Source organism: Aplidium turbinatum, chromosome 10 (genome assembly GCF_918807975.1).
Source record: "Aplidium turbinatum chromosome 10, kaAplTurb1.1, whole genome shotgun sequence".
In the NCBI taxonomy this organism is placed as follows: domain Eukaryota; kingdom Metazoa; phylum Chordata; class Ascidiacea; order Aplousobranchia; family Polyclinidae; genus Aplidium; species Aplidium turbinatum.
In genome coordinates this window covers 24577616-24605089 of record NC_137481.1, presented here as the reverse complement: position 1 = coordinate 24605089, position 27474 = coordinate 24577616, and the positions used below count along the sequence as shown (strand labels likewise).

Sequence of the window (27474 nt, the reverse complement as noted above, 5' to 3'; positions counted from 1 at the left end):
TTGAAAAGGGGTTTTCGGCAGTGACCTTGATGCTTTCAAAGCAAAGAAATCGCTTGTTAGTTCATAAATGGGATGATCTTCGACTCTATCTTACAAAGAAATATTACTCTACCTGGGTACGAGTATAAATACGTTAACTCCATTACTTCTGCAGGTGGAGTTTTGATTTACGCATTAGAAAAATATAATATCACACCCCTGAAACCTTTTGAAGTGCCTTGTGTTGACTGTGAAAGCTTATTTGTTAATATAAGTAACACCACAACAAGCGCTAACATGAAAATTGGCGTAGTATACCGTCACCCAAACACCAATATCCAACGTTTTGTTGATGCTCTGGACAGTGTGCTAAGTAACTTAAACAAAATGAATCAAACCTACTATATATTAGGTGATTTCAATATCAATATTTTAAATGACATTCTCCCTTCGCCGGTCACAAATTATCTAAATATGCTAAACAGCAATGGTACTTGCCCTATAATTACTCAGCCAACAAGAGTTACTGATAAATCGTCAACACTAATTGATCACATTTTATCGAACGATGTCTCTCATTCCGTATTACCGGGAATAATTAAGTCTGACATCTCTGATCATTACCCTACCTTTTGTATAATTTCCCACGTTGACAACCCGCATCAACACAAACCTCGTTTCTACAGAGACAAGCGTAACCTTGATTCGGGTTCTTTCATTGAGGACTTGAACTCCCAACTAGGCACGTTTCTATTGGGTATTAAATCATTACAACCTCAGGAACTGAATTATAAATATAGCGAACTATTACAGATTTTAAAAAACGCAATTGACAAATACGCTCCACTGAAAAAAATGTCAAGGAAAATGTGCAAGTTAAAAAGGAAGCCGTGGATTACCAGTGGGTTGTTTACTTCAATTAAAAATAAGCAAAAAATGTACCAATCGCACTACCTGAAAGGGAATCAAACAGACAGGCTAGAGTACAAAAAATACGCAAATAAGCTCACCAAATTGAAATACATTTCCAAGCAAAATTATATACATTCGGAAATTGAACTGAACAAATCTTCTCCACGTAAAGTTTGGGAAGTCATTAACTCACTGCTGCCAAATAAACAAAAATCAAAGCAAACAATCAATTCCATTAATATTGATGGAGTGTCATCAAACAAACCCATCGAAATGGCGAACCAATTCAATAAATTCTTCTGCAACGTTGGAAAAGAGATCTCTGACAGCGTTCCGCTTGCCAAAGATAACAACTTCACATCCTACCTTACAAACCACGTTCCTTCTTCTATTTTTCTTGAACCAACGACTGGCGATGAGGTACTCAAAGAAATCCGAGCCCTAAAACCCAACAAAGCAACTGGCTACGATGACATTTCAGCATATTTCATACAGATCGCCTCCGTGATTATTGCCCTGCCCTTCTCAAATCTTATTAACTATTCCTTTCAGTTCGGTATTTTCCCAGATACATTTAAACTTGCCAAAGTTGTACCCGTCTTCAAATCTGGAGACAAACTTGAGGTAAATAATTATAGACCTATCTCCCTTTTATCGTCTTTCGAAAAAATCTTGGAAAAGCTCTTATATAAAAGGGTCTCTTCCTTTCTAGACAAACATTCTGTCCTTGCTCCTACGCAATTTGGATTTCGGTCTGGCTCCTCTACTTCATATGCCGCTATTGATATTATTAGTGCCACCTATGAACACGTAAAAAGCAACCTGTACACAGGTTTGGTTCTCTTGGATCTTAAAAAAGCCTTTGACACGGTATACCATCCCATTCTACTATACAAACTCAACCACTATGGAATCCGAGGTACAGCAAACGAATTATTCTCCTCCTACCTAAAAGACAGAATGCAGTATGTCGCGATTAATGAACAGGAATCTGAACAGAGATGCATAACACACGGTGTACCTCAGGGTTCAACGCTGGGTCCATTGCTGTTTTTATTGTACGTAAACGACTTACCAAACTGCACGTCTTCTGTTCCAAGACTTTTCGCAGACGATACCTGCCTGGTAATTAATGCTCCGAATCCAACCTACTTAGAAAAAGAAATATCGTCTGAATTACTTAACATCAAGAACTGGATTAATGCCAATAAATTAGTTATCAATCCTTCCAAATCAAATGTCATTGTGATCCCTCCTAAAAAATGCAGCTACCCAGAAGATATCAATGTACTTTATAATTGTGCTCAGATCGAACAAGTTAAGTTTGCCAAATACCTTGGCATTATTTTTGACAATGGTCTAAATTTTGAACCTCACATTAATATGCTCCACAAGAAACTTTCTATATCTGTAGGGATATTGTCGAAACTCAAATACATTCTTCCAAACAAAACATTATTACAATTATACTACGCACTGGTACATTCTCATATCGTATATGGGATAACGATTTGGGGTTCATGCTGCAAGACACAAATGAACAAGCTTAGCACCTTACAAAATAAGGCTGTCAGAATAGTAGCAGGTGGCAGGTGGTCTGATCATGTCACACCTTTCTATAAGAAACTTAACATACTCAAGCTTAAAGATTTGTACGAACACGAAATTGCTAAATTCATGTTTAAATTTGATACGGATGTATTGCCTCTGCCTTTCGCACACTACTTTGAAAAAACCAAACTCATGTATAATGCACGTCTTACTAGACACTCTTCCAACGATTGTTACTTTGTCCCACGTTACGCCTCATCCCGACTCCAGCGCAGCATTAAATATGCCGGAGTGAAAGTCTGGAACTCCTTACCAACGAGCTTGCGTAAACTGTCATTTTATTCTTTTAAAAAACAACACAAAAATTCACTCATCGCCAAATACTAGCACGTTTAATTTTGTATTACCTTTATGCTACCGATAGACTACTAAATATACTTCTCTGTGACCATCTTCTAACCCTTGTTCCAATTTTCGTTTTTGAATTATTCTTATCGCAATTTTAGAACTTCTTTTGAATCTGGGGTATCTGCTTGACTCGAGGACCCATGGTCTCTTCGCAGATTCCCGTTGCTGGAAAATTCCTTTTTATTGCTGTATTTATTGTATTATATTTACCTACAACGAAATAAAATCAATCAATCAATCAATCAAAAAAAGATGTCGCCAAACATTTCAAAACTTTGCCAAGCTCATCCATCCCATTGAACATTATCATGTTACTGTCAATTTCGTTAATTAAATTCCCAAAACTAAATTTGTCTATCACTCTATTATCAATGTTTATTTAACATGACAGAACTAGGGGGGCGAAATTTTATTTCAATAACGAAAAGGGGGCGATGGACTAAAAAGTTTGAGAATCACTGGTCTATCCTTTTACCACCCCAGATTTACGATGTTTCCGGACTAAGCTGGAGTGCTACTAGAGAGCAGCCAGTCCTTGGTTTCATCATCCAAGACGCGCAGACCTTCCACTCCGTTAGGTGGCTTGAAGATGGAGCAGTCATTGATGATGTGGTCTGCGGTCTGTTCCTCGGCACCACATTCACAGGAGGAGGAAGAGGCCATTCCCCATTGGTGCATGGTTGAGCGGAAAAGCCCGACGCCCGTACGGAGACGGTTGAGGTGCACCCATGCCTGTCTTGGTAGTGTTAGACCGATGGGGCGTGTGTCGGCGTCGGAGATGAACGAATAGAGTCTGGTGGCGGTTGACTTCCATTCAGAACTTCATTTATGGTCCGCCCAAGCAGCCGCATAGATGTCTTGTACATCAGCTTTGTTGATTAGAAGTTGAGCGGCTGGCACGAATGGGTGTTTTGATTTCAGTCGACGGGGGTGCTCGTTTGGGAGAGCAGAGATCTTGTGGTGGAGAAGGTGGTTAGGCTCCAGTGCCCGTCGACCGAGGGACAGAGTGGCTTCTTCGCGACGAAGCTCAGCGGGTTGGATGCCAGCGAGAATGGGGAGATTGTTCAATGGTGTGGGACGCAGGCATCCGGTAATTGTGCGCAGGGCGCTGTTTATGGCAGTGTCGATGTTATGGCAGTGAGCACTGCGGCACCAAACAGGTGCACAGTACTCTGCTGAAGAGTAGACAAGGGCTAAGGCTGCTATACGCAAAGTGTCAGCCCTCGCCCCCCCAGCTAGAGTCTGCCAGGCACTTGAGTAGCAATGCTACAAAGATGGAATGGGATGGATAACTCGGATGATGGGATGGGATGGAAGACAGTCTTCCATCAGTACCTTTCTGTAGCTTTATGATATAAAAAAATTAGAATTACATCAGTAAAAGTTGCCGTTTGATTACGTTTCTTGCAATGTGATGCAAAGTTTTTATCGTACAAATTTTATTAATAACAATTCTAGAGATAATTTTAATTTCAACCTGACTTTTTATGTTTAAATTGCTTATAATTTTTAAATGATATAAAGCAAAATATTACAAGTTAAAAATATAATTAAAGGTTACAAATTACTATGATATTTATATTACCATAAATTTTTTTCTTTTAAAATCGCCCCGATAGCTCAGTTTGTTAGCCCGTGACTTCTGGAAAGAGGAAACTTCAAGATCAAGCTGCGCTGGTTCGACTCTCGGGGGGTGTGCACTTGAGCAACGTACGTTAAGGATTGCTCTCCATTCAGCGGCATCTAATGGATGGAATAATTCTTCGGCGGCAAGACTTCAACTATCAGAAACTTCGCTCTGTCAAATTCGGTGACCGAGCCGCAAAACTTTTTTCCCACGAGATTTCTGTCTCATTTGCATATTAAAACCGTGTGAATGCAACATTTTCTCGTTTCTCGCAACAATTTTCTGGCACGGTTGGTTGTGGTTTCATCCTCTGCCTAGTTTTTGTGAGAAAGAGGGTTCGACGCCCGTCGAAGTCAAAAATTTTTATTTTCTTTGAATTAATTTTTGCGATGCACAAGAGCTTTTCAAAAAAAGTAGGGTTAGGGAAAGCTTATATTTTATTATCATTGCACAATTTCATTGGCAAATAGTTATTTCGCAAATCTGAATCAACCAATCTCTCAAAACACTTTCGGAAAATCTTACTTTTAGAGTGACTAGAATCAATGAGACAGAAAGCTCGTGGGAAAAAAAATTCGCGACCGGGCCTGCGTCAGTGATTCAAAGCCTCTATACAGCCTGTCACAACCTGTTATTCGAATTCCAGTTAGTGATTCAAAGCCTCTACAAGTATGCGAAACTGCCAAGATTAAGCTCTGCAAGAAGCTTTCCCAGTCCGAGGATAAAGATTCAACCAATCAATCAAAATAAAACTAGGCGTACCGTAGCCTATGTCATTGTTGTGCCAACGCTTTGTCGACTAGTGATGCTTTCCCTTTGCATAAGTTATTAAAATTTCTAATAAATAAGCGTCGTTGGAGGGAAACGTTGCCAAGTTTTATTAGGCTATGGTTGCATTTTAAATTTAAATTATCTAATGTGGCCAAACTGTCTCATATTTGTATAGCGATGTTAGCTGATGATATGTACCGGTAGCTTACGAACTCTGGTATGGGCCAGAAGTGTACTGGAATCGCAGTTTTGGAGTATTTAGGAACCGAGGTCGCATTGAAGTGGGAGTCTGAAATTCCTGAAAAAAAAATAGGAGCCAGAGTCTGATTTTTTGCCAGTTGAAGTCATTAGTATATAAATTAAATAGGCTATTACGCTGTAGTACTGCGAGCAGCTGTTATCGCTGTTCATAGTGCACTTCGGGGTGGAGCTCGTTTTTTTTTTTTTAAATCCAGCTCTAGCTCTGGTTTTAGGATACAACAGTAGGGGAGAGTGGGGTTGGTTGAATCATTTTTAGGTTTTATTCCGCTTGTGGGCGCCACAGACTACGGATCATAGTGAAAATTGGTATGCTGATACTTGGACATATACTCTACTAGATGAAAATGGTTTCATATAGATACTACAAAGCAGTTAAAATTGGTGCAAATTTCAAAAAAAGTACTATTTTTGAGACAACGGGGTTGGTTGAATCACATGGTGGGGTTAGTTGAATCATTCATAAAATCATATCAAAGAATTCCTTGTTGTTTTGTATAACATAACACATTATTTCGAATAACTACAAACTAACTTAATGGCAAAATATTTACAGCATTCCACAAAAAACAAGCAAAACAGTTTAACACATTTTGTGCAAATAAACAGCCCATCTGTACAGAGCTCATGAGCCTATTAGGATACATTTCACCCAAGCTTCTCTGTCAACACTGTTATTGTAATTTTCTCCACACTGGATGCATAGCCATGCTCTTCCATCTGCAGTAGCTGCTGAACGTCTTTTTTCCTTTTTCTTGTGCTTGAATCTTGCTCTTCTTTTTAGGCTTCTTAGCAATCCTATGCTGAATTGCTTTTTTTCTGGCGTGTCCGTCAGTATCACACACTTGAGGCGTTTTCTTCTTCCATTTCTTTTACCTGTTTTGACAGGGGCCTTGGGGAACGCATGCACCATTTCAGGGCTGAATGGCCTTGAATTAACTCCGGGACTTGTCAATACGAGTCTTTTCCTACATGAACGAGAGATTGAAGGTGTATTGACCGGTTCCTCATCGCTTGTGGCGGTTAGCAGACCTTGCACCTCAGAAATTGAGCTTTCGTTCGAGGCTGGTGACTCATCAGCAACGCCAATGGTCTGTGACATCATAGACGTTTGAACACGATTACATTGGTTAGTAGATTCATTTGACAGATTATTTGACTCATCTCTGATTAATGATTTCATCAGGTAAAAATATAACGGGGTTGGTTGAATCACGTGATTCAACCAACCCCACCAAGATATCACAGAAAATAAGAGTAAAAGCTATTTTATACTGAGTTTGAACTTGGCCGTCATTACTGATTTCTTAACACTTAGTTAACTGGCTACAAAACTAACTTTCACCTTCTCATCTGCACACTATCTAACTAAAGCTAAACGAAAAATACAAAAACACTGAAATGTTACAAACAGCTATAAAATATGGGGTACTCAAAATCGCCAACTAAACACCAACTTCGAAACTTGTGCGTTGCAGCATGCTGAAATGATGGCCATGCCTTGCGAAACAAGTTATCTGATTCGGTTCAATGCTTTTAGTCTCAGCGCAGTCGACCGTGATTCAACCAACCCCCGATTCAACCAACCCCACTCTCCCCTAGGCTACATTCTTAAACCTCTGGTAATAAAATTTTGAAATGTTTGGCATAAGTTTTGAATAGAAATTTCAAAGAAATTACGCCATAGGTGTTAAAATGTATCTTAAAATCAGAGCTAAAGTTGAAATTAAAATTACCCTTTTCCCCCTACGTTCTACAGTTTTCTTTACCAAGCGGTAATGAGAACATATAAGCTTAATATCATGGCTTTCCAACTACCAACTACCAATTGCAGTCGTATGCAACATTCCGTTGATGAAATCGCCTACGCTATTTTAGTCCTTTCAAACAATATAGCATTTTGCTATGTCATTGTTAGTAGGCTAAGGTTGGTTCGCAGAAGGCCATTCAGAACATTAAGTTTTTATGCTTCCCTGACCAACAAATCTGTTCTGTTTTACATTGATTTATCGTCTGCATTATAGCACTTCGGGGTCGTGGTTATAGTTAGGGTTAGTTCGGATATTAATAAATTTTACTATCCGGATAATGAATATTGCCATGGCTACCTAAAGATACGGCCTGATTTGTCACATTTTGCAGAACTTTCCAGATTTTTCCGACTTTTGGCGACTGCAATTTTTGAATTTTTCTAAAAATTATATTTTGACGCCTTTACTGTTTTCCCCAGATGACACAATAGGTTTTAACATCATCAGATGTTAAAAAACAAAAACAATTTGATTTCGAAAATTTTAGTCAGACTGTTAAGTGTTAATTTTCAATAACAGTCTGATTGAGCTTTTTTCAACTTACTTTTTCTCATTTTTCACTGCTTCCCCAAGGCAACAAGAAGCTTTTATATCATAAAGAGACAGCAAAAGCTAAAAAATCTCAAAAAATGTCAGTCAAACACTAGCAGTAGCGCAGTGGCGTAGCCAAGGGGCAGTGCCGGTCTTTGGGGTGTGCAAACCGTGCGATCGCACAGGGCCCGCAAATTAAGGGGCCCGCAATTTACTCAGAAAATGCAGTAATTTTGTCATTTTCAATGGAAAAATTCAACAAGTGAATTCAACAAAGAAATTAGCAACAAGAAAACATAGAGACTCAACGAATTCAACCTATTTTGTCCCCGAACATTTCGTACCATGAAAAGATCGAGAAAAAAACACGACATAACCGAATTCGCTGATCGGAGTTGCCGCAAACATTTCAAAATTTCTCGATCTTTTCAGGGGACGAAATAGGTCGAAATTTGATTTTGTTACACGATTTCAGGGTACGAAATCGGGGTACAAATTTTTTAGGGCACGAAATAGGTTGCATCCAGACTCAACACAGAGACATAGCTTTATTTCCGAAAAATGCCAAAGAAAGCATGATCTTATCTTTTTGCTATGCCATCGGACAGCACCATTTTACAGTAATATTCATACCTAAATTTTTGTTGAACATGCTCTCAGAATACCCCAAATTCAAAGTAAATTTTCAAAATTTTCTGGGAGTGGCCCCCCAGACCCCCCGCCGCTGGTTGTCGCCTTCGGCGATCACGCCTCCACCACCACCCTTCCCCTTTCAAAGTACCTAGCTACGCTACTGAATTGGATCATTGTCATTGGGGCCCGCAAAGCATATTCCGCACAGGGCCCGAAATACCCTAAGACCGGTACTGCAAGGGGGAGGCCCCCCACACTCCCCGCCGCTGGGTCGTCAACCCCCCCCCTTTCAAAATTCCTGGCTAGGCTACTGAGTAGCGGTAATCAAAATCTGCAAAATGTGACAAATCAGGCCGCATTTCCAGATGGCCATGATATAGGCTACCGGGATATATATATTTTAGCTAACCGGTTAGGCTAAGCCTTTTGTTTGTCGTATCCAAGCTTACACCTGGTGGTTGAAGAGATGGTGCAGTGGTGCAATCTTCATGTCCACCTTTAAGTCCACTCAGTAATAGGCTATACATTAATTGCCACACAACTGCTCTTCAAAAGTTTACACAAATAAAAGCTTATAAAATCATAACCTTCACACAATTTATTGTGAATGTCCTCAGATGTTATGAAAAAGTCACGCATTGCCAACATTTATTACCTACAATGCATTTCTTATGAAACACAAACACATCGATTGTTATATCGTGTCAACAGGAGAGGAGAAGTTCGTGTAAATCTAACTTTACAAGAGTTTGTAGGCTACTTTCACAGTTTTCCTTATTCCCATTTCTTAATTATAGAAAATAGCCCCAAGAAAAACGGCTTTCACCACATGTTTGGATTTTGTTTCAATATCTTTAAACTTTAGTCAATTCATACTGTAGGCTACATTCGAATTCAAAACCTTTTACAGTCTTCGTTTTACAATTGGTTCTGTCATGCATTAAAATAATAATTTCATTCGTAATACAAACGAATCGAATTTATATTCACACGAGTCAGTGCAATAATAAATAGCTAAAAATCGATTTCGATCAGCTAGCAGCTAGATCATCTTCAGTTAAGCTTAGTCAAATAGAATCTATGTGATTCTATTTGACGTCTTATTATATTATTATCTTATCGTACATTGTTGTGGGTTTGAGACCTGCCAGAAGATATTTCATCTTCTTGATAATTTCAGTCGTTTGCGTTTCTATGTGAGTCACAAACTCACAATTGTCACAGTAGCAAATAAATATATGAAACTTGCTACAAAGATGTAAAAACGTGTTAGCATGGCCCACTGCAGATAAGGCCAGATTTGTCACATTTTGAAGGATTTTATTAACAGGCTGACTCAAATTGTCTTAAACATTGTAGTTTCTACAACTAAAGTTCTTTCAGAAAATATTGTAAGAGGGTAACAAACATTTCGTTTATTAGTAATAAGTATTTAAAGCTTTGTACGATATCGTGAGCTTTCTTTGAGTTGATTGATAGTTATTAATCTTCATAAATGTCAACTGTAATACGAAATGAAACCTTTATCAGAAGTAGTTTTCTCCAAACCATCAACATTAACGTAAACGGAGAAAATAAACATTTTCTACAATTCAGTAGATTGTTTCTGATCTTTACTCAATGCACATTATAAAAAAATACGTCTTGGCAGGGCCATTGAGTGCATAATTGGGCCCGGTACCAAGCCAAACTCCGGGTCCCCTCAAAGTTTCAATTGGCAATGCACAAATAAATGTACGTACGATCTGAATTTCTCTTTCACAAGTTTACTTTTTCTGCATAATTAGTGCAAACTATTATTTATCACATAGGTCCTCACAACAAGTACGGTGTAGAAAAAATAACATACATAAAATAATAACCGTTTTAAATACGTTTGCCTGCAGAAATGACAAACTTTAGAAAAGATCCTGAATACTTGGTGCAAAATAACATAGGTCTTTCTTTAGCATACACACAATCACAACACGACTACAAAAATAATTGCCAATGCAGCAGCCAAAAGAAAGACCATGAAATTGTAATGATAAATGTTTGTCAGGGGTGTAGTCAGGGAGCGAGCAAAGGGAGCAATTGCCTCCCTTCGAAATATTTTAAAGTAACATTTCACACTCTATTACAGGATCATTTGACAAAGTTTTACTATCGAATTTGGTTGAAAGAATGGCAATTTTATAATATATTTTAAAAAAATTTCTGGGGGAGGACCCCAGTGAGTGCTCCACCTTCGATAAAACTCGTTGCCACTCCAGGCTCACTCACATATGAAAAAATACTTATTTTCCACCCCTGAAATTTTGTGCTGGCTGCACCCCTGATATTATATTTCATAGCCTACGTAAAATTTCAAGATTAATACTCGGTCTTGCTTCACACCATCACATACACCAAAGGGATGAGAATTATGGTATCCCTACTTTACAATCATACATTGTTTTGCATAAAAATACAAGAATTGTACAAATATCATCGGATCATTGAACAAGCTTTGAAAACTTTACTTGGTCAAATTTATTTGAACAGTCTAAACATATAGTACAGTAAATAAGTGTAGGCAATGGGTTTAGCAAAATGCAAGATAGTTAACCTATTGATTTTAAAAAATACACTTACAGAAGTTGAAGCCAAACTGATTGTCAGTCATACATAAAAAGACTCTATGAAAAACAAAATCCTTAAAAATTGTTGAATGTCATGTTGGCAAATGTGTTTGGGCTATCACAATAACTACTGTTGTTTGTTGCTTTTCACAGCGCGTACAATTTCAGAATACATGCAATAATTAGGTGCATGTCCATTGTCCAAGATACATTGAAGAAATGACTAGAAAAAGGTAACATACAAAAATCATAAGATGGATTAATACTCTCAGTTGTGGTACCCAGCTGATTAATTAATACCAATTTTTTAACACATTGTTTTGAACATATCTACAACGCAAAGGTACAAAAACCAACAAAGGTATATAATCATCACGTTCCTATCTTGTAGAAGGGTTTGGATACAATGCATCATTGTTCATCACGAAGAGCACTTCTTAGTCTTACAGCATTTTTATAACAAAAGTAGAACACTCCTAATGCAGTAAGCTACATACTCACCATGGTGAACAGGTGGTACAGAGGTGAACAGGTGGTAGACAAAAACTTTCTAATTACTTTTATGTTCATACTTGTCACTTAAATACTTTTGTAGTAAGTATAAATTCTTTCAACTTTGTCTTGTTTTGAAGTTGTTCTTGAACTCCTTGTGTGTTTGCTTCTTGTTTTTATATGCGGCAAAGCTTCTTTTATTAATGAAGTAAAACCTGGTCAAATGCTGAGTCATTTTCAAACCACTGATATTTTATTAAAAAATTGGAATGCCTTTCTACCACCAGAAAGTGGTCCATCACCAATCACCATGAATATGCTAAAAAGCAACTTCATTCCTTTGTTCAACATCACACAACTGAACTTTCCTTATATTTTTCTGTTCTTTTTTTGATGAATGAACTTTCCACGAAAGGACACAATCATTTAAATACAAAATTATAACTTTCAAAAATGTTTGTAATAGCCCTGGTTAACTGTAACAGCAAAAATTCTGCATCTAAATGGTGATCTAAATTGCTATGAACTACGAATAAAACTAGATAAAAGTTTTCGCTAAGCACCTTGTTATAACGAGGATTTTTAAAAGTACCCCACTTTTGAGACGATGTTTCAGCCTAACACTTACCAGCAAAAAATAAACTTGTTGCTTCAGGATGTTCACAAACAAGTTTAATTAAAAAAGTAATGGCATTTCAAAAAGTTTTTTCTAGTAGACTCACTTTTTAACATATCGATCATGTATTTTTGTTTTTAAAAACACAGCTCCTAAATGTCAAAAAGCTGTTTATGGTAAATATAACACAGTAGTACTTTGTTGGCTATTGTTGCCGCAAAAGTGTTTTAACTTGTAAAAACATCAATGATTTTGTTAGATTTGTTTCAATGTTAATATTATGTTAAGATTAACTTGATTGAGTAGTCTTTGACCCATTGTAGATTTAAAAGCATTTCTAACTCCTTCAATCCTATTTATTTCCAGTAGATTTAGTCTAAGTCTAAATTACCATAGTCCAAGTCTAAATTACCATGTTGTACCGGTATATCGCGATTTCGGGTATTGAACCATTTTCAGTGTCACACAACTCCATAACCAGCACATTAAAATTTACAGCAGTTCAGTTTACAAAAAGGCTAAATAAAAATGACTGTGGCTATCATTCCCATACAAGGGTTGCCAGACATGGAATTCTGCCCAATTTTGAGAAAATACCGTAGCCTACGTTAAATTGCCCACTCCATTTTTTTTTTATAAAGTGTAGCACACTGCAAAAACTTAATCCAAATACAGTCAAGTTACTACAATTTTTCATGCATATTACAAAGTATTTGACTTGCGATAACTTGAAAAGATCCAGTGTCTAAATATACCGTACTTGGAGCAAAACTAAAGTTCTTGATTTTTTGTTATTACAGTGCAGTGTTAAACACTTGTCATGCAGCCACTTAAAAAATGTGGGCATAAAAAGATCTGGGGGCTTGATTTAATTCTTTCAATTCTGATCACTTTCACAAAAGCATGGCTAATAAAACCTACTGAGAGACAAATGTCATTTTGAATAAACCATGCCACAATAGCAACCAAAAAAATGACTACAATGATGAATGATGAGTTTTTTCATGATGAAATCAGCACTTGTCAGTAAGGCAATTAGGCATACTTTAAAGCTTGGAAAAACTTAAAAGGTATAGTTTTTGCATAGTCAAAAGAAAACATTCATACTTGTTTGACATATCATTGGGCTATGTTAGCTAAAGCAGTAGACACTAGGCAAGGCACTCTAACAGCTGCAAGGTATTATGGTATCTGTTAAACATACCCAAAGATTTTAAATTGGTGAATGCCTAACCTATTCTGGTATACCTATGCCTGTTGAACTGCCCAGGTACTTTTCAGTTTTAACTATCAACTAAGCAGCTTCAAAAAGAAAACAGACCCATCACCAGTGGTTTGAACTGCTGGACTTGGCTGGGTTGCATTGATCAAAAGTCTCACCAAATAGCCAGTTGAGTATGTGGGAGTGGCAAATAAATCATGTTTAGTTAACTCTAGTTAAAATAACAATAACACATAAACTTTTTATCAATCAACTGCTTTTAACTTTTCTTTAGCAATCGCTATCTTTTCGAGTATCCTGCCACATTTTGCCAGCAACTCAGACTGTTAATGTTTCAAAGAAAAATGTGACAAATCAGGCCAGACACTAGAGGGGGCCATGGTGTTAGCAACAGAGATGTACGTATACGCCGCAAATTCTACTCCATAGACTTGCGGCGTAGACTTTTTGTTTACGCTAACGCTTGCGGCCACATTTTTTTGGATAAGTTAGTTGTCGCTTGAGGCTACGCCGTAAAGTTTTCGCGGTTGTTTAGCGCATAGCGTCGACGCATACTTTTTAATGTCTTTTTTTCGCTACAACACGCCAATACCTTCCAGCGCTGCAGTTGAAAGAATGTTTTCAATGGGCAAAGACATATTGAAACCAAAACGCAATGAAATGTCAGATGAACACTTTCAGATGCTTGTGTTTCTTCGTGGAAATTCAAAATAAAACTTATTTGTTTCGAGTAGTTTATAGCCTACCATGTGAATATTTGGCATCCAGCAAACAAAATGAGTTTACGCTAGTGTATGCGCTGACGCCGCCAACTTTTTTTACAAGTTACTTTGACGCATACGGCGTATGATTTTTCGAACGTTTGCGTTTACGCTGACGGCGTCAATATTTTTTGTTTGCGCGTACATCGCTGGTTATCAACGTCACTTTTATGTTATCCGGTTAACCGACAACATTGTATCGGATAATAATTAGCCAAAAGTGTGCCAATTAAACGGTTATCTAGTTAATCTCTATCCGGATAGTCCAACTCAGAAAGTATAGTCGTCTAACGTTGCAAACATACTTTGCATGTGACGCTGAACTCTTTTATTTTGATGAAAGTTGGCCACATAGGTAGCTTTTAAATAACGGAACTAGGCTAGCCTACCAAGTGCCGATAAAGAATTCTTTTAAAAACAAGTGGCCTACTGAATTACTTTCAAAGTAGGCTACCGATGACCACTTATAGATACAACAATTTCTGAAGCAGCTCACAAAAATTTCGTTAGTGATAATGATCACTAACGTCAACACTAAAAGACAGAAATCAGAATTACGAAAGTAGATCTGGCAGGAAGTGACGCATTGCCTGTGAAAGGAAGAACGAATCGATGTGAACCATTTCTAAACATGGATGCGACCAATGTCGACTGATTGGTTAACAAAGTGTGACAGAGCGGGCGAAAAGTTCTGCAAAAACACTGAAAATATGCAAAGTGTTTTTGTTTATTTTCTTTAATGGCAGGGAAAGGATGAGATATTTTTCCATCCCATTACATCATAGAAATCTATCATCCCATCTATCATTCTATCATAAAAATTTCTTCCATCTTATACATATATACTTAATAGCATATTGAGGAGGCCTAAACACCAAAACGGTGTCTACTGTGTCCACCAGTGACGTTCGGTGGCTTAAACCGTTGGGAAAGCAACTTGGAAATATGCTGCAGCATGGTAGTAGGCACAAAGTAACCGTCGGACGAAGCCCGAAGGCGTGTTGCCGAAGGCAACACTTCTAGCGGGGGGTCTGGGGGGCCTCCCCCAGAAATTTTTGAAAAGCACTTCCAATTTTGGTGCGCTCTGAGAGCATTTTCAAAACAAATCAAAAATAAAAATCTGTCAAATTGTGCTTCGCCTATGTCGTGATCATACATCTATTTAATGTTTAGAAGTCATGAACAATCTTAATTTTAACGTTGCAGGACCAAAATCCTGTGTTAGACATGGAATAATAGTTGTCTAAATGTTTAATTCGTCATGAATGTTCATTCTCAGATATTCAGTTAGGCCTACACTACAAAAACTAACACTTAGGCCTAAACATTACTACCGCAAGCAATTTGTACAAAACCTGGATAAGTTTGCCTCCTGCGTATAGAAGCTTAACAAACTAAATATTGCATCCGCACCTGAACGTTCATTGGCGAAGTAACGTTATATCAACGCTGTAAAAAGGGCAAAGGCATGACTATGAAAGCTAGTACAGTAGGCTAAAGTACATGGCGAGGAGACATCAAAAAACAGCAACAAGCTTTTTGGCATTATGATGCTGTGCGTGTACCGTGACTGTAGTGTATTGAAATGTGATTATTATGTTATGCTTATGACCGGTTACCAGATTATCTTTTGGCAACCCTGGCAAGTATCCCGGAAGGACATTCTGTTGTCAGTAATTAATCAAAGTAGAAGTGCATGTTATTTCTGTATATAATACACCAGTAAACAGACAGAATATGACATTTGGCGACGAGGAAAATATTTAAATCTGTAGCCTATTACTGTAGTTCAAGAGGTCCAAGCAGACAGTGAATTGTTCTTATCGTGTTGTCCAAACTACTAGTGAGCATCATGAATGGAGCTGCAGTTACCTGCGAGGTGTCAGCTGTATTACCCTTTGATGTCAGTGGTGATGCACAAAGCCAGGGACAACGTTGGAAGCGATGGAAACGGGCGTTTTCATTGTATATCACTGGAAAAGGTGTCACCAGTGATGAACAAAAACAGGCTCTGCTGCTGCACACTGCTGGTGTGGATGTGCAAGAAATTTATTTTTCTTTGGTTTCAGACAATGAAGGTAAAACTCTTCAAGAGACTTTAACATTGTTGGATGATCATTTTCTTCCTAAGGCTAATGTACCTTTTGAACGCCATGTTTTTAGGCAATTGATGCAAAAACATGATGAGCCGGTGAACAAATTTGTTTGCAGACTGCGACAACAGGCAGCTATGTGTGAATTTGGTGATTCATTGGATACCCAACTTCGTGATCAAGTAATTGATAAATGTCATTCCAATCATTTACGACGAAAGTTTTTGGAAAAAGGAGATGTGCAGTTAAATGATATATTAGCTATTGCTAGAGCACATGAAGCAGTTAATTCACAGGTTAAGATGATGGAAAGAAAATCATTAGAACCAAGCATGCAGCATGAAGTAAATTCAGTTCCTATACAAAGAAAGAGTAACATTAAGTCAAAACAGGGAAAAGACACACAAGAGTGTTTTGCATGTGGATTATTTGGTCATTTCAAACTTGACAGGCAGTGCCCTGCAAGAGGGAAGAAGTGCCACAAATGTGGAAATCTGGGACATTTTCAAAAGAAATGCAGATCAAAAGTAAGGAATACAACACAGTTTTATTGACAAAGAAATGCAAAATCTAAAACCTTTTTAAAATCTAATGCCAATCAAATAGATAATTCAGGATTGGGTGAAAATGAATTTGGAGCATCAATTAATGTCTTTTCAATGAAAAGTTCAACACATGGGCTGTGCAGTGTAAGTTTAAACATTGGTGGTGTGTCGGTGGGAGACATGTTAGTTGATTCCGGTGCATCATGCAACATTGTGAACAAGCAAACTTGGGAATGGCTGAAGACATGTAATATTAATGCAACAACAAGGAAATCTGCTAAAACATTGTACGCGTATGGAAGTAAGAAGCCAATTCCAACATTAGGAACATTTACGGCAAAAGTTGAATCAAAAGTTACACAAAAAGTATGTGTTGCTGACTTTGTGGTAGCAGATACCGATGGACACAGACTATTGGGCAAAGACACCGCAGAGACTTTAGGTTTGTTGCATGTTGGTCCAATACATGTAAATGGTGTTAAATCTGGTGCTAATAATGTTGAACCTCAAGTTGATAATGACATTGTGTCTAAGTATGATGGTTTATTTACTGGTGTTGGCTTGTTAAAAGATTATGAGTTAAAATTGCATATTAATGATTCTCTTAAGCCAGTAGCTCAACCTGTTCGAAGAATACCATTTCCGCTGAGAGAAAAGGTAGATGTGAAGTTAAATGAATTGCTTGATGCTGATATTATAGAAGAAGTCCCAGAAGGACCATCAAGTTGGATCTCTCCATTGGTAGTCATACCTAAGAGTGATGGTGACATTCGCATTTGTGTTGATATGCGACAAGCCAATCAGGCTATAGTTAGAGAGAGACATCCAATTCCCACTGTTGAAGAACTGTTGTATCAACTCAATGGTAGTACTGTTTTCAGTAAGTTGGATTTAAAATGGGGCTTTCATCAAATAATGTTGGATGAAACGAGCCGCCATATTACAACATTTGTTACACATCGAGGTCTATACAGATATAAAAGGCTAATGTTTGGACTGAGTTCTGCTCCTGAAAAATATCAGAAAATTATTTGGGATTTATTGAAGAACTGCGATGGTGTTGCTAACATTGCAGATGACATTGTCATTTATGGAAAAGACAGGACAGAACATGACAGTCGATTACATGTGGTACTGGAAAAGTTGTTAAAATCTGGATTGACTTTGAATAAAACAAAATGTCAGTTTAGAATATCAAAGCTTACATTTTTTGGACATGACTTGCACCAACAAGGGGTAAGTCCCAGTGCAGAGAAAATTGCAGCTATTCAAAAAGCACCACCTCCAACTTCAGCTAGTGAAGTCAGATCATTCATGGGTCTTGTTCAGTTTTCAGCTAAGTTTATCCCAAATTTAGCAACCATTGCAAGGCCTATACTAGACTTGACCAAAAAGACTGCAAAGTTTCAATGGCATAAAGCACACCAAGATGCATTTTTGAAATTAAAAGCAGCGATCACAAAGGCTGATACATTGGCATATTACCGGAATGACTGTAAGACAAGAATTGTGACAGATGCATCTCCAGTTGGTCTAGGTGCTGTGTTGACTCAGTTACAAGATGGAGTGTGGAGAGTCATTTCTTATGCATCTCGAAGTTTGTCAGATGTGGAAAAGAAGTACAGCCAAACGGAAAAAGAAGCTCTAGGGTTGGTTTGGTCTTGTGAAAGATTCAATTTGTATGTATTTGGAAGACATTTTGAACTTGAAACAGATCATAAGCCCCTGCAATACATTTACACGAAGAAATCAAGACCATCAGCAAGAATAGAACGCTGGGTATTGCGTTTACAATCGTTTGATTTTAGTGTTATCTATCGTCCAGGGAAAACTAACATTGCTGATGCATTGTCAAGGCTAAATAAAGAGCCCTATGAAGAAAGCAGAGATTTAAAAGAACCTTATGATTATGTGAGATCTATTGTTCTTCAAAGTATGCCAGTCGCTTTATCTACAGAAGAACTTGAACAAGAATCAGCTGCTGATCCACAATTGTCAGAAATTAGGGACTATATTCATTCAGGAAATTGGTCCAAGTGTCTACAGACACAAGCTTTTTGCATGTAAAAAATGAACTGTGTACATATGGAAACTTGTTGCTCAGAGGGACAAGACTCGTTATACCTGCTACATTGCGTGAAAAAGTGCTCAATTTGGCACACGAGGGTCACCAAGGCATTGTCAAGACAAAGAATCGATTACGCACAAAGGTGTGGTGGCCAAAGATCGATGCTGATGCAGAAAAGATGTGTAAACTTTGTCACGGATGTCAAGTCACCAGCGACTTTTGCAGACCAGAACCAATTGCTCGGGTATTGCCACCAAGTGGGCCTTGGCAAGATTGTGCGGCAGATATTCTTGGTCCATTACCAAGTGGTGAGAACATTTTAGTAGTGGTAGATTACTTTAGTCGTTTTTACGAAATTGCAATCTTGAAATCAATCACAAGCGAAAAATTGATTCAAGCGATTCTGCCCATGTTTTCAAGGTTTGGAGTACCTTACTCATTGCGAACTGATAATGGTCCACAATTTGTATCGAATGATTTTGAGAATTTTCTTGAAGAATATGGAGTAATACACCGCAAAACAACACCATTATGGCCTCAAGCAAACGGTGAGGTGGAACGACAAAATCGAACACTGTTAAAGGCAATCAAAGTTGCTCAAGTTGAAAAGAAAGATTGGCGGTATGAGATCAACAAATTTCTAATGGCATATCGTTCAACTCCGCAAGTTTCTACAGGTTCTACTCCTTATTATATGATGTTTCGCAGAGAAATGAAGTCTAAATTACCTGAACTGTGCCGAGAACCTCAGATCTTTGATGAAGGGATTCGAGACAGAGACTGGAAAGGTAAAATAGACGGTAAACTATATACTGACTTTAAGCGACGTGCTGTCGACTCAGATATTCGGGTTGGAGATGAAGTTTTGGTTAAAAGTCAAAAATCAAATAAACTTTCTGCAAATTTTGATAGCGCTACCCAACAGGTAGTTAGGAAGGAAAGGGGGGAAGTGACAGTACAAAACAATAAAGGGGTTCAATTGACACGAAATTCGTCGTTTTTTAAGAAATTGAACACCAGTGATGAAAATGTAAACTCACCTCCTGCTGACATGACCGTGAACGCTGATTTGAATGAGTCCTCAATACCTGTACGTACTCGTCCGACACGTAATGTCAGTAAACCTGCTCGCTTTAACGATTATGTAACTTGAAGTGACTAGAATGCAGACTTGTATGCCTATGATTCCTTTTGTTCTTTCGTTATAAAGACTAGCTCTGGAACGCATGTCTATTTGTTTAAACGTCATGTCAATTGAGTGGTAATCTATTTAATTGTTCGCCACTACAATTTCAAGATCAAAGTGTGAAAAGTAGAAGCAAACGTATTAGGCTAATCATGATCTTTGGAGTATGGCTATATTGCTTTTGACAGTAAATGTTGGTACTTAAAGTTAATCTGTGTATACCATAGATTGCATGAATGATGCTTACGTAAACGAAATCTAATGATGATGCGTCGTTTGGTTCAGGTGCTCATGGTTTTCATCACCTGTTATGATCATTTAATGTAAAATAGGTTTTTATCGAAAGAAGTAATGCCTTTGAAAACTACGTTTTAAACCGAGAAGGAAGGGATGTAGTGTATTGAAATGTGATTATTATGTTATGCTTATGACCGGTTACCAGATTATCTTTTGGCAACCCTGGCAAGTATCCCGGAAGGACATTCTGTTGTCAGTAATTAATCAAAGTAGAAGTGCATGTTATTTCTGTATATAATACACCAGTAAACAGACAGAATATGACAGTGACGAGAGACCATTTTGACGAGTTAGTCTAGTCCCTCTAGCGAATGTACGTATTGACGTCACTGGGAAAGCACAACTAACCATACCATAACCATAACACATCTGATTGGCTAAGCAGCTGGTGACGTTTTGCAAAACGCGTGAGGATTGGATAAAACGAAGGCGTTTTTTGACATATTTTGAACCTGGGAAAGCAACTTTGATAGTTGATTTCCCTGGAGCTTCAGTGGTTGTTTCTGACAGAAGCGTTTGCGTCAATTGGCATTTATAGGCAAGACATGCGGTTTGGTGAGGACTTAGTGGTTTGGTGGTTTGGTTTGGTGAGGACTTACACTCACAAGCGTTACGAGTAATTCTAGTCACGAATACAGTAATTTTCAAGTTAAAATAGACGTGATAAAAATAATAAGAAGTTAAACCTAGAATTCAGTCATTATATTTTGCATAGTTTTTGCTAAGGTAAGCACTGCTTTCCTTGCTTTCCCTCACCGATCGTCACTGGTGTCCACTGAGGAGGCCTGAAGGCAGAAATGGTGTGCGCTGTCTGCAGTTATGGACGCTCTTGGCTTACGCCGATTGAGCACTTTACTAGAGGCTCTTTGCTATGCATTGCATTTTGTTGAGTTTAGTTTGTCTTGAGGTCGTAAATTTGAACAAATCTGATTAAGACTTGGTCTTGAAAAGAAAAAAAATGTTTTGTAGGAACGATCAGTATTGGAACTAGAGAAATTGTTCTCGGTTAGTGCGACTGAATGACAGCTAAAATCTGTTTGTTGGCAAGGGCGGTAGGTCTACCACGTCTTTTCCTTCAATAAATAGCGCTAAAATGTTTTCATTCGTTTTAAAAGAATGTTTTTAATTGGCAACTTGTATCAGGTGATTTTTGCTCTATTTATTTTAAAGCTGCCAGTTCCATTGTTCTTCTGTCAAAAGTGCACTTGCAAAAATTTTGCTGTTGTGGGATGACGATATGAAGTCATATTTACATCAAAACTATAAAATCTTATATTAAACGTATGTCATAAAATCTTACGATTTCCGAGATAAAGCAATTGATACTAAATTAATTTGAAAACTAATTATGGAAAGGTTGGAAATTAAAATCTTGTCTGTTGCAAACAAAGAAAGACCTTGGATGAAAATAACTTGGCCGATAGTTGATAATAAATGTTTTGGTAAATATTTTTCATTTTGTTTCAAAATCTAAGAACTTTGTTTTATTAAGTGAATAAAAAATACTTTGAAAATAAATTTCTTTGTCTTTCAATGTTTTAAAATGTGTTTATTTGTGAATGATTTTGATACATTTCTTTTCTAGCTGAAAAAAAAAATCATTAAAAAAAAAATTGTTTTCAAAGTATTTTTCGTTTAAAATGCGCCAGGAGATAATAATGGCAAAAACTTTCCAAAACATGCATTTGCGATGTATTTTTCGCAAGTTATTGGTAACTGAAATTTGGTTATTTAAAAACAACATTATTTCCTTTTAATGCAATATTTTTCTGTATTGATTTTTTTAACCATTATTTTGTTTTAACCTCGTATGCTTTATGGAAAGTTTATGCCATTTTTAAATTTTTCAGAACTGTTTTCTTAATATTAGCATATTGAAACAAGACTGGGTTTTTGACAGTGCACTAACAGCTTAAAAATTTAAATTCTTTCTGGCAACACTGATTTTCATCAAAGCATTGAAACGAAAAGGTACAGAACTACAGACCAAGGATGCCAGAGCTTGGTTTTTCCACCTAGATCTGGGTTTTTTTGACCACATCTGGGTTTTCAGTTTTTTTTTTTCAAATTTAGGTGAATCTAGGTTTTTTTTGTTTTTAACTTTGTACAGAGCTTGCACGGTATTAAGGCACTGGGATCCTCGGTAAATCGTCCACACTGCAACACAAAAATGATTTTAAGGTAATGTTTTTTGCATCAATTACTGTAGTCAGTGAGGTACAGCTGCGGGTATACAGTAGTCTAGCGAGTTGTTGTGAGCAGGTTTTAATTGATACATATATTTGTCATCATTTATTACGCTTCTCAGGGGTATTGGTATTAGGCTGCCTAAGCTATAAGACTCAAATACGACTGTTAGTGTAGATCTAATGTTATAAACTTAACTGAACTCTTCTACAGTAACGGTATTCTTACAAAAACGAGTGATAAAAATAAAAAACCCAAAACGAAGCAAAATTGTGGTATGGACAATCATTCGAAAAGGACTGGCTAAAAGTTCCTGAATTCAAAGATTGGTTGCAAATGAAAGAAGATGCTTCCAATAAAAACAACAGTTATTGTAAATATTGCAAAGCTATACTGAAAAATGCTAATAAATCAATGTTGTTAGCTCACAGCAAGACTGAAAAACACAAACAAAACTACAGTGCTGCTAAGTCTCATGTGAAAATCAATACGGTACGCTATACCTTTTTAACACAAAATTTAGCCACCCAGTCAGATCAAATTGCTAAAGCAGAAGCATTGCTTGCAGGTTATTTTTCTGAGCATCATGTACCATTCACTCACATTAATCATCTTGTTGATGTTTATAGGAAAGCATTTCCTGATAGTGCGATTGCAAAAAATAGATATGAAATAATGAAACGCAAGTGGTGCTAAAAGCACATCAGGCTTTTTTAACCGCTTTACTACATATTTTCTGGACCTGGGTTTTTTTTACCTCATCTGGGTTTTTTTCAGCACACAATCTAAGTTTATTGGAAATCTGTCGCTGGCATCCCTGCTACAGACATGAGAAGAGACATCTATGTTACAGTTATAGCCGTACAGATTGATTGAATCTTTATCCTCGGACTGGGAAAGCTTCTTGCAGAGCTTAATCCTGGCAGTTTCGCATACTTGTAAATGTAGAAGCTTCGGATCACTGACGCAGGCCCGGTCACCGAGATTGACAGAGTGAAGTTTCCGATTGTTGAAGTCTTGTTGCCGGGGAACTATTCCATCCATTAGATGCCGCTGAATGGAGAGCAGTCCTTAACGTGCGTTGCTCAAGCGCACACCCCGAGAGTCGAACCAGCGCCGCTTGATCTTGAAGTTTCTTCGTTCCAGAAGTGATGCGCTAACCAATTGAGCTATCGGGGCGGACAAAGGGTAGGAGAAAAGGTGGACAAAGGTACAGGGTACAGCAACCGCAGCTGGCACCTGGGCTGGGCCTGGCAGTGCAGCAGCTGTGCCTGTGTGGTTGCCAGTGCCAGATATATAGCTAGCAGAGAAATAGGAAGTTAAGTTGTGTAATGTGTATGCAAAACCAGCAATGTAGACGAATACAAACAGTTGCTCATGGTAGCTCTAAGCTGCAGGTTTTAGTCTAACTCTCTTCAGATAGTCCATTACTAATTTCAACATATCGGTAGCCTATGTGTGTGTGTATTAGTTTGTTTTCATGATCTTGTTAAATTTAGTCGTGTTCTCATTGCTTCAAGAATTAGTGCTACAGTTGTTTCTGGAATGAGGAGGCGACTGATTCTTAACTAATTCATCTACTTGATCAATCAATAAAGAAAAATAAATTGAATTTAATTGAGCTATCATCCAAATAAAATAAGCTTAAAAGTGGTGAAGTAGCCTATTTATAGTAGAAGAAAAACGAAATGTAAATTTAGCTGATCAGAATATTTCAAAATTAACGAAGAAGTTTTAAGGCATTACAGGGCTTGAAACAAAATTTTTTTTGCCGGCAGCCAAACGTGTCCGACTGAAGCAGGGCAACACTAAAAGGCAGAAACGCGGAAATAAACTGGGCGTGAAATGGCGTATTGTCCGCAGAGGTACGGTACCGGTAGCGCTTTAACACCGATGTAGAAAACGCGGAAATACGATCTTGGATTCCTAAACAGGAAAAAGGCGGAAATGCGATTTTTAACAACAACTCAATACCGAACATTTTCTAATGTTGAAATATCATTGAAAGATATTGTTTAGAAGTAATTGTGAGGTCATTAAATACTTTGACTGTTTTAATTCCACAGTTATTGGAGTAAAGTGGGGTAAAAACAAATAGTGGGGTTATTGGGATAAAAAAAACACTTACCATCTCACATCTAAAATGAGTCACTCAACTTTTTTAGTGTCTGTTTAAGTGGTCTCTGGTGATTACTTTGAGGGTTAGAGGGAAAAAATTAGAATTGACAAAGAAGAGATATGTTAAATAGAGTAAATATGGCCAGCAAAGGGTGCAAAAATAGGTTCGGAGGAGTTTATTAAAGGCAGTGGCTATTTGACCGGCTCCGGTCTTTGAATCTGAAACACTATTTGACCGGTCATGACGTCACTACATAAGCACTTTTTTCTTTCAAAGCAAAAGACGATAAGCGCGTTAAGTTTTAAATTCAACACGTTTTCTTCAACTGAGTCCGTGGCGCATACGTAACGTCTCGGGCTGCCACTTTAGAGGGAATGAGTTCGACACTATCCGGAAGCGTTGTTTTTTTTTTTTTTTTAACTACAAAAGGATACAAACTGATATGAATGAATCAACAAGTGAATAAAAAAGTTTCAAAACGAATTAAAAAAGTTTTTTCTAGTCTTTATTTTTAACAAATTCCTTTCATTTCTTAGCACAAATTCTCTGAAAAAATCACACCTTCTAATAGGCTGTAAGATTACGTTTCGCTGAAGTCCGAAGTTAAAAATTAAATCCAATCTCATTGTCGCACAACAATCAGTCAAGTTTCAAATCATCATCTCAACCAACCCTTCAAGACAACTTTCCACTTTCAAAAATTTAGTTAAAAAAAAAAAAAAAAGAACGCTTCCGGATAGAATCGAACTCATTCCCTCTAGAATGGCAGCCCGAGACGTTACGTATGCGCCACGGATTCTGTTGAAAAAAACGTGTTGAATTTAAAACTTAAGGCGCTTATCGTCTTTTGCTTTGAAAGAGAAAAAGAAAAAAGTGCTTATGTAGTGACGTCATGACCGGTTAAATAGTGTTTCAGATTCAAAGACCGGAGCCGGTCAAATAGCCACTGCCTTTATTAAAGGTTTTTGCTAAATTTTAGTGATAGGTAGTATGAATGTTTTAATGTTATATTGTGAGTACTATGTTGTGAGGCTACTAGATGCAACAAAGACTGGGGCCTCCAAATGTTTGTGTAAATTATTATTGAGGTGTTTTTTTTTACCCTAATAAAATTTGTTGATTTGGGGTAAAAAAAAACAGTGCATTTTATGGCTTTATATTGGTGTTACATCAACTGCCAAGTAATATATCATAAAAAAATACAAAAACAAACTTCTAGATGCATCAGTGCCAATGTATGCATGTGTTATGCACAATCAATTGATGTTTGTTGGAATTGGGGGTCCGAGGTTAAGGTTAGTGTTGCGGGTTAGTCGATCAATAGCGCAGATTGAGAGTACAGAGTGATCCATTGATCGATAGTGCACAACACATACAATCATACATGCACAAACTGTTGTCTTATTTCCTGTCTATTGTTTTTTAGTTGTATGTTTGTTCACAAACTGCTGGTTGATTTTTTAGGATTCACAATCCGCGAAATTAAATCGCCCACTCGCATGTTCAAACTGGAGCTGCAGATAAAATTCAGGATGGCATGCATAAGCATACTAGACACAATTTTTTGTTTTGCTGTTGTTTTTATTACAGAAATGAGACTTTGCGATTTTACAATGTGTATTTTAATAAAAAGTGCATACAGAAATTGTGTGCAAAATCGTTTACATCATCATCATGACCCATCCGGTCAGTTTCGACTATAGGTTCAGCATCTCTCACAGTCCTTGATATATGAGTTACACAAAGCTTCTTTCCTCTGGTGGAGAATCATTTACGTTACATATGAAGTCAAAAGCACAACATATGAAATCAATATTATAATAATAAAGAAGAAGCTGCTATACTAACAGGTGTTTTTTTTACCCCATGAAAATTTTTTTTTACCCCAAAGCTGGGGTAAAAAAATTCAGGTATTTTGTGCATAATTTTCAAACCAGTTAATGGATTTAAAAAATTTCATTAGGGGATGATAGACATACATGGTCTGTATATTGTGACCAACTTTAATGGTCATACTTGATAAGCTAAAAAATCTAGGACAACCTTTCTAAAAAAAAATTTTTTTTACCTCATTTGACTATATCCTAATTTACATTTTGTAACAATGTTTCAATTGCACTCAAGATCACGCGGCACTCTCTAGGACTGCTCTCAATTCAGTGGCCATTAGTGAATGGAATAATTCCCCGGCAACAACACTTCAACAATCGGAAAACTTCACTCTGTCAATCTCGGTAACCAGACCTGTGTCAAGAGCCTCTACAAGTATGCGAAAGTACCAGGAATAACCTATCAAGGCTTTGTCAGTCCGAAAAAAAAGATTCACAACCAACCAACCAGCACTCCTACTGTCCAACTTAAAATGAAAAAAAAAATTCTGTTTGGAGATCTTTTAATTTGATTAGAGAAATAAAAAAGTAAATTATGCAAAAATAAAAAAGTCCCAATTTAGCTGCGTGACCCTGTATATTTCTCTTGTTGGATTGCATCAGAAACAATGTTGTAGTACTTAGCTAGCTACCCAGATTAAGGTTTACTCTGTTAGCTAAACTTCACAGACAAATATGCTAAAATAACGAAACAAGAACTATTCTTCTTTTGCTAACTGATAAATGTTTGGCATGGGACTCATTTTCTTTGCTACTAAACATATGGCTGGAAACGATTAAATGAATAAAATATGCCAGGGAGAAGGAAATCCTGATGCAATTATTTGATTTATTTCTTGAAGTGGTATTATGTACAATTAATGGTGGTTTACTCAAAAAAACGATTGAGAAGTTTAAGCAATGCAATTGACCGATTTC

General features: G+C 37.3%; 1 protein-coding gene across 1 annotated transcript; it reads left to right on the top strand.

Annotated features, from left to right (window-relative positions):
• Nucleotides 1-453: 453 nt before the first annotated feature.
• On the top strand, nt 454-5575 carry LOC145779087 (uncharacterized). Its single transcript, XM_082590658.1, has 2 exons — nt 454-2178; nt 5453-5575. The coding sequence occupies exons 1-2, from the start codon at nt 454-456 to the stop codon at nt 5573-5575; spliced, it is 1848 nt and encodes a 615-aa protein (XP_082446784.1).
• The last annotated feature ends 21899 nt before the right edge of the window (nt 5576-27474 follow it).

Coding starts and splice junctions, on each gene's coding strand:
- LOC145779087 (XM_082590658.1), top strand. CDS start 454: ATGCTAAACAGCAATGGTACTTGCCCTATAATTACTCAGCCAACAAGA. Junction 2,179..5,452: donor GCTACCCAGAAGATATCAAT/GTACTTTATAAT, acceptor ATGTACCGGTAG/CTTACGAACTCTGGTATGGG.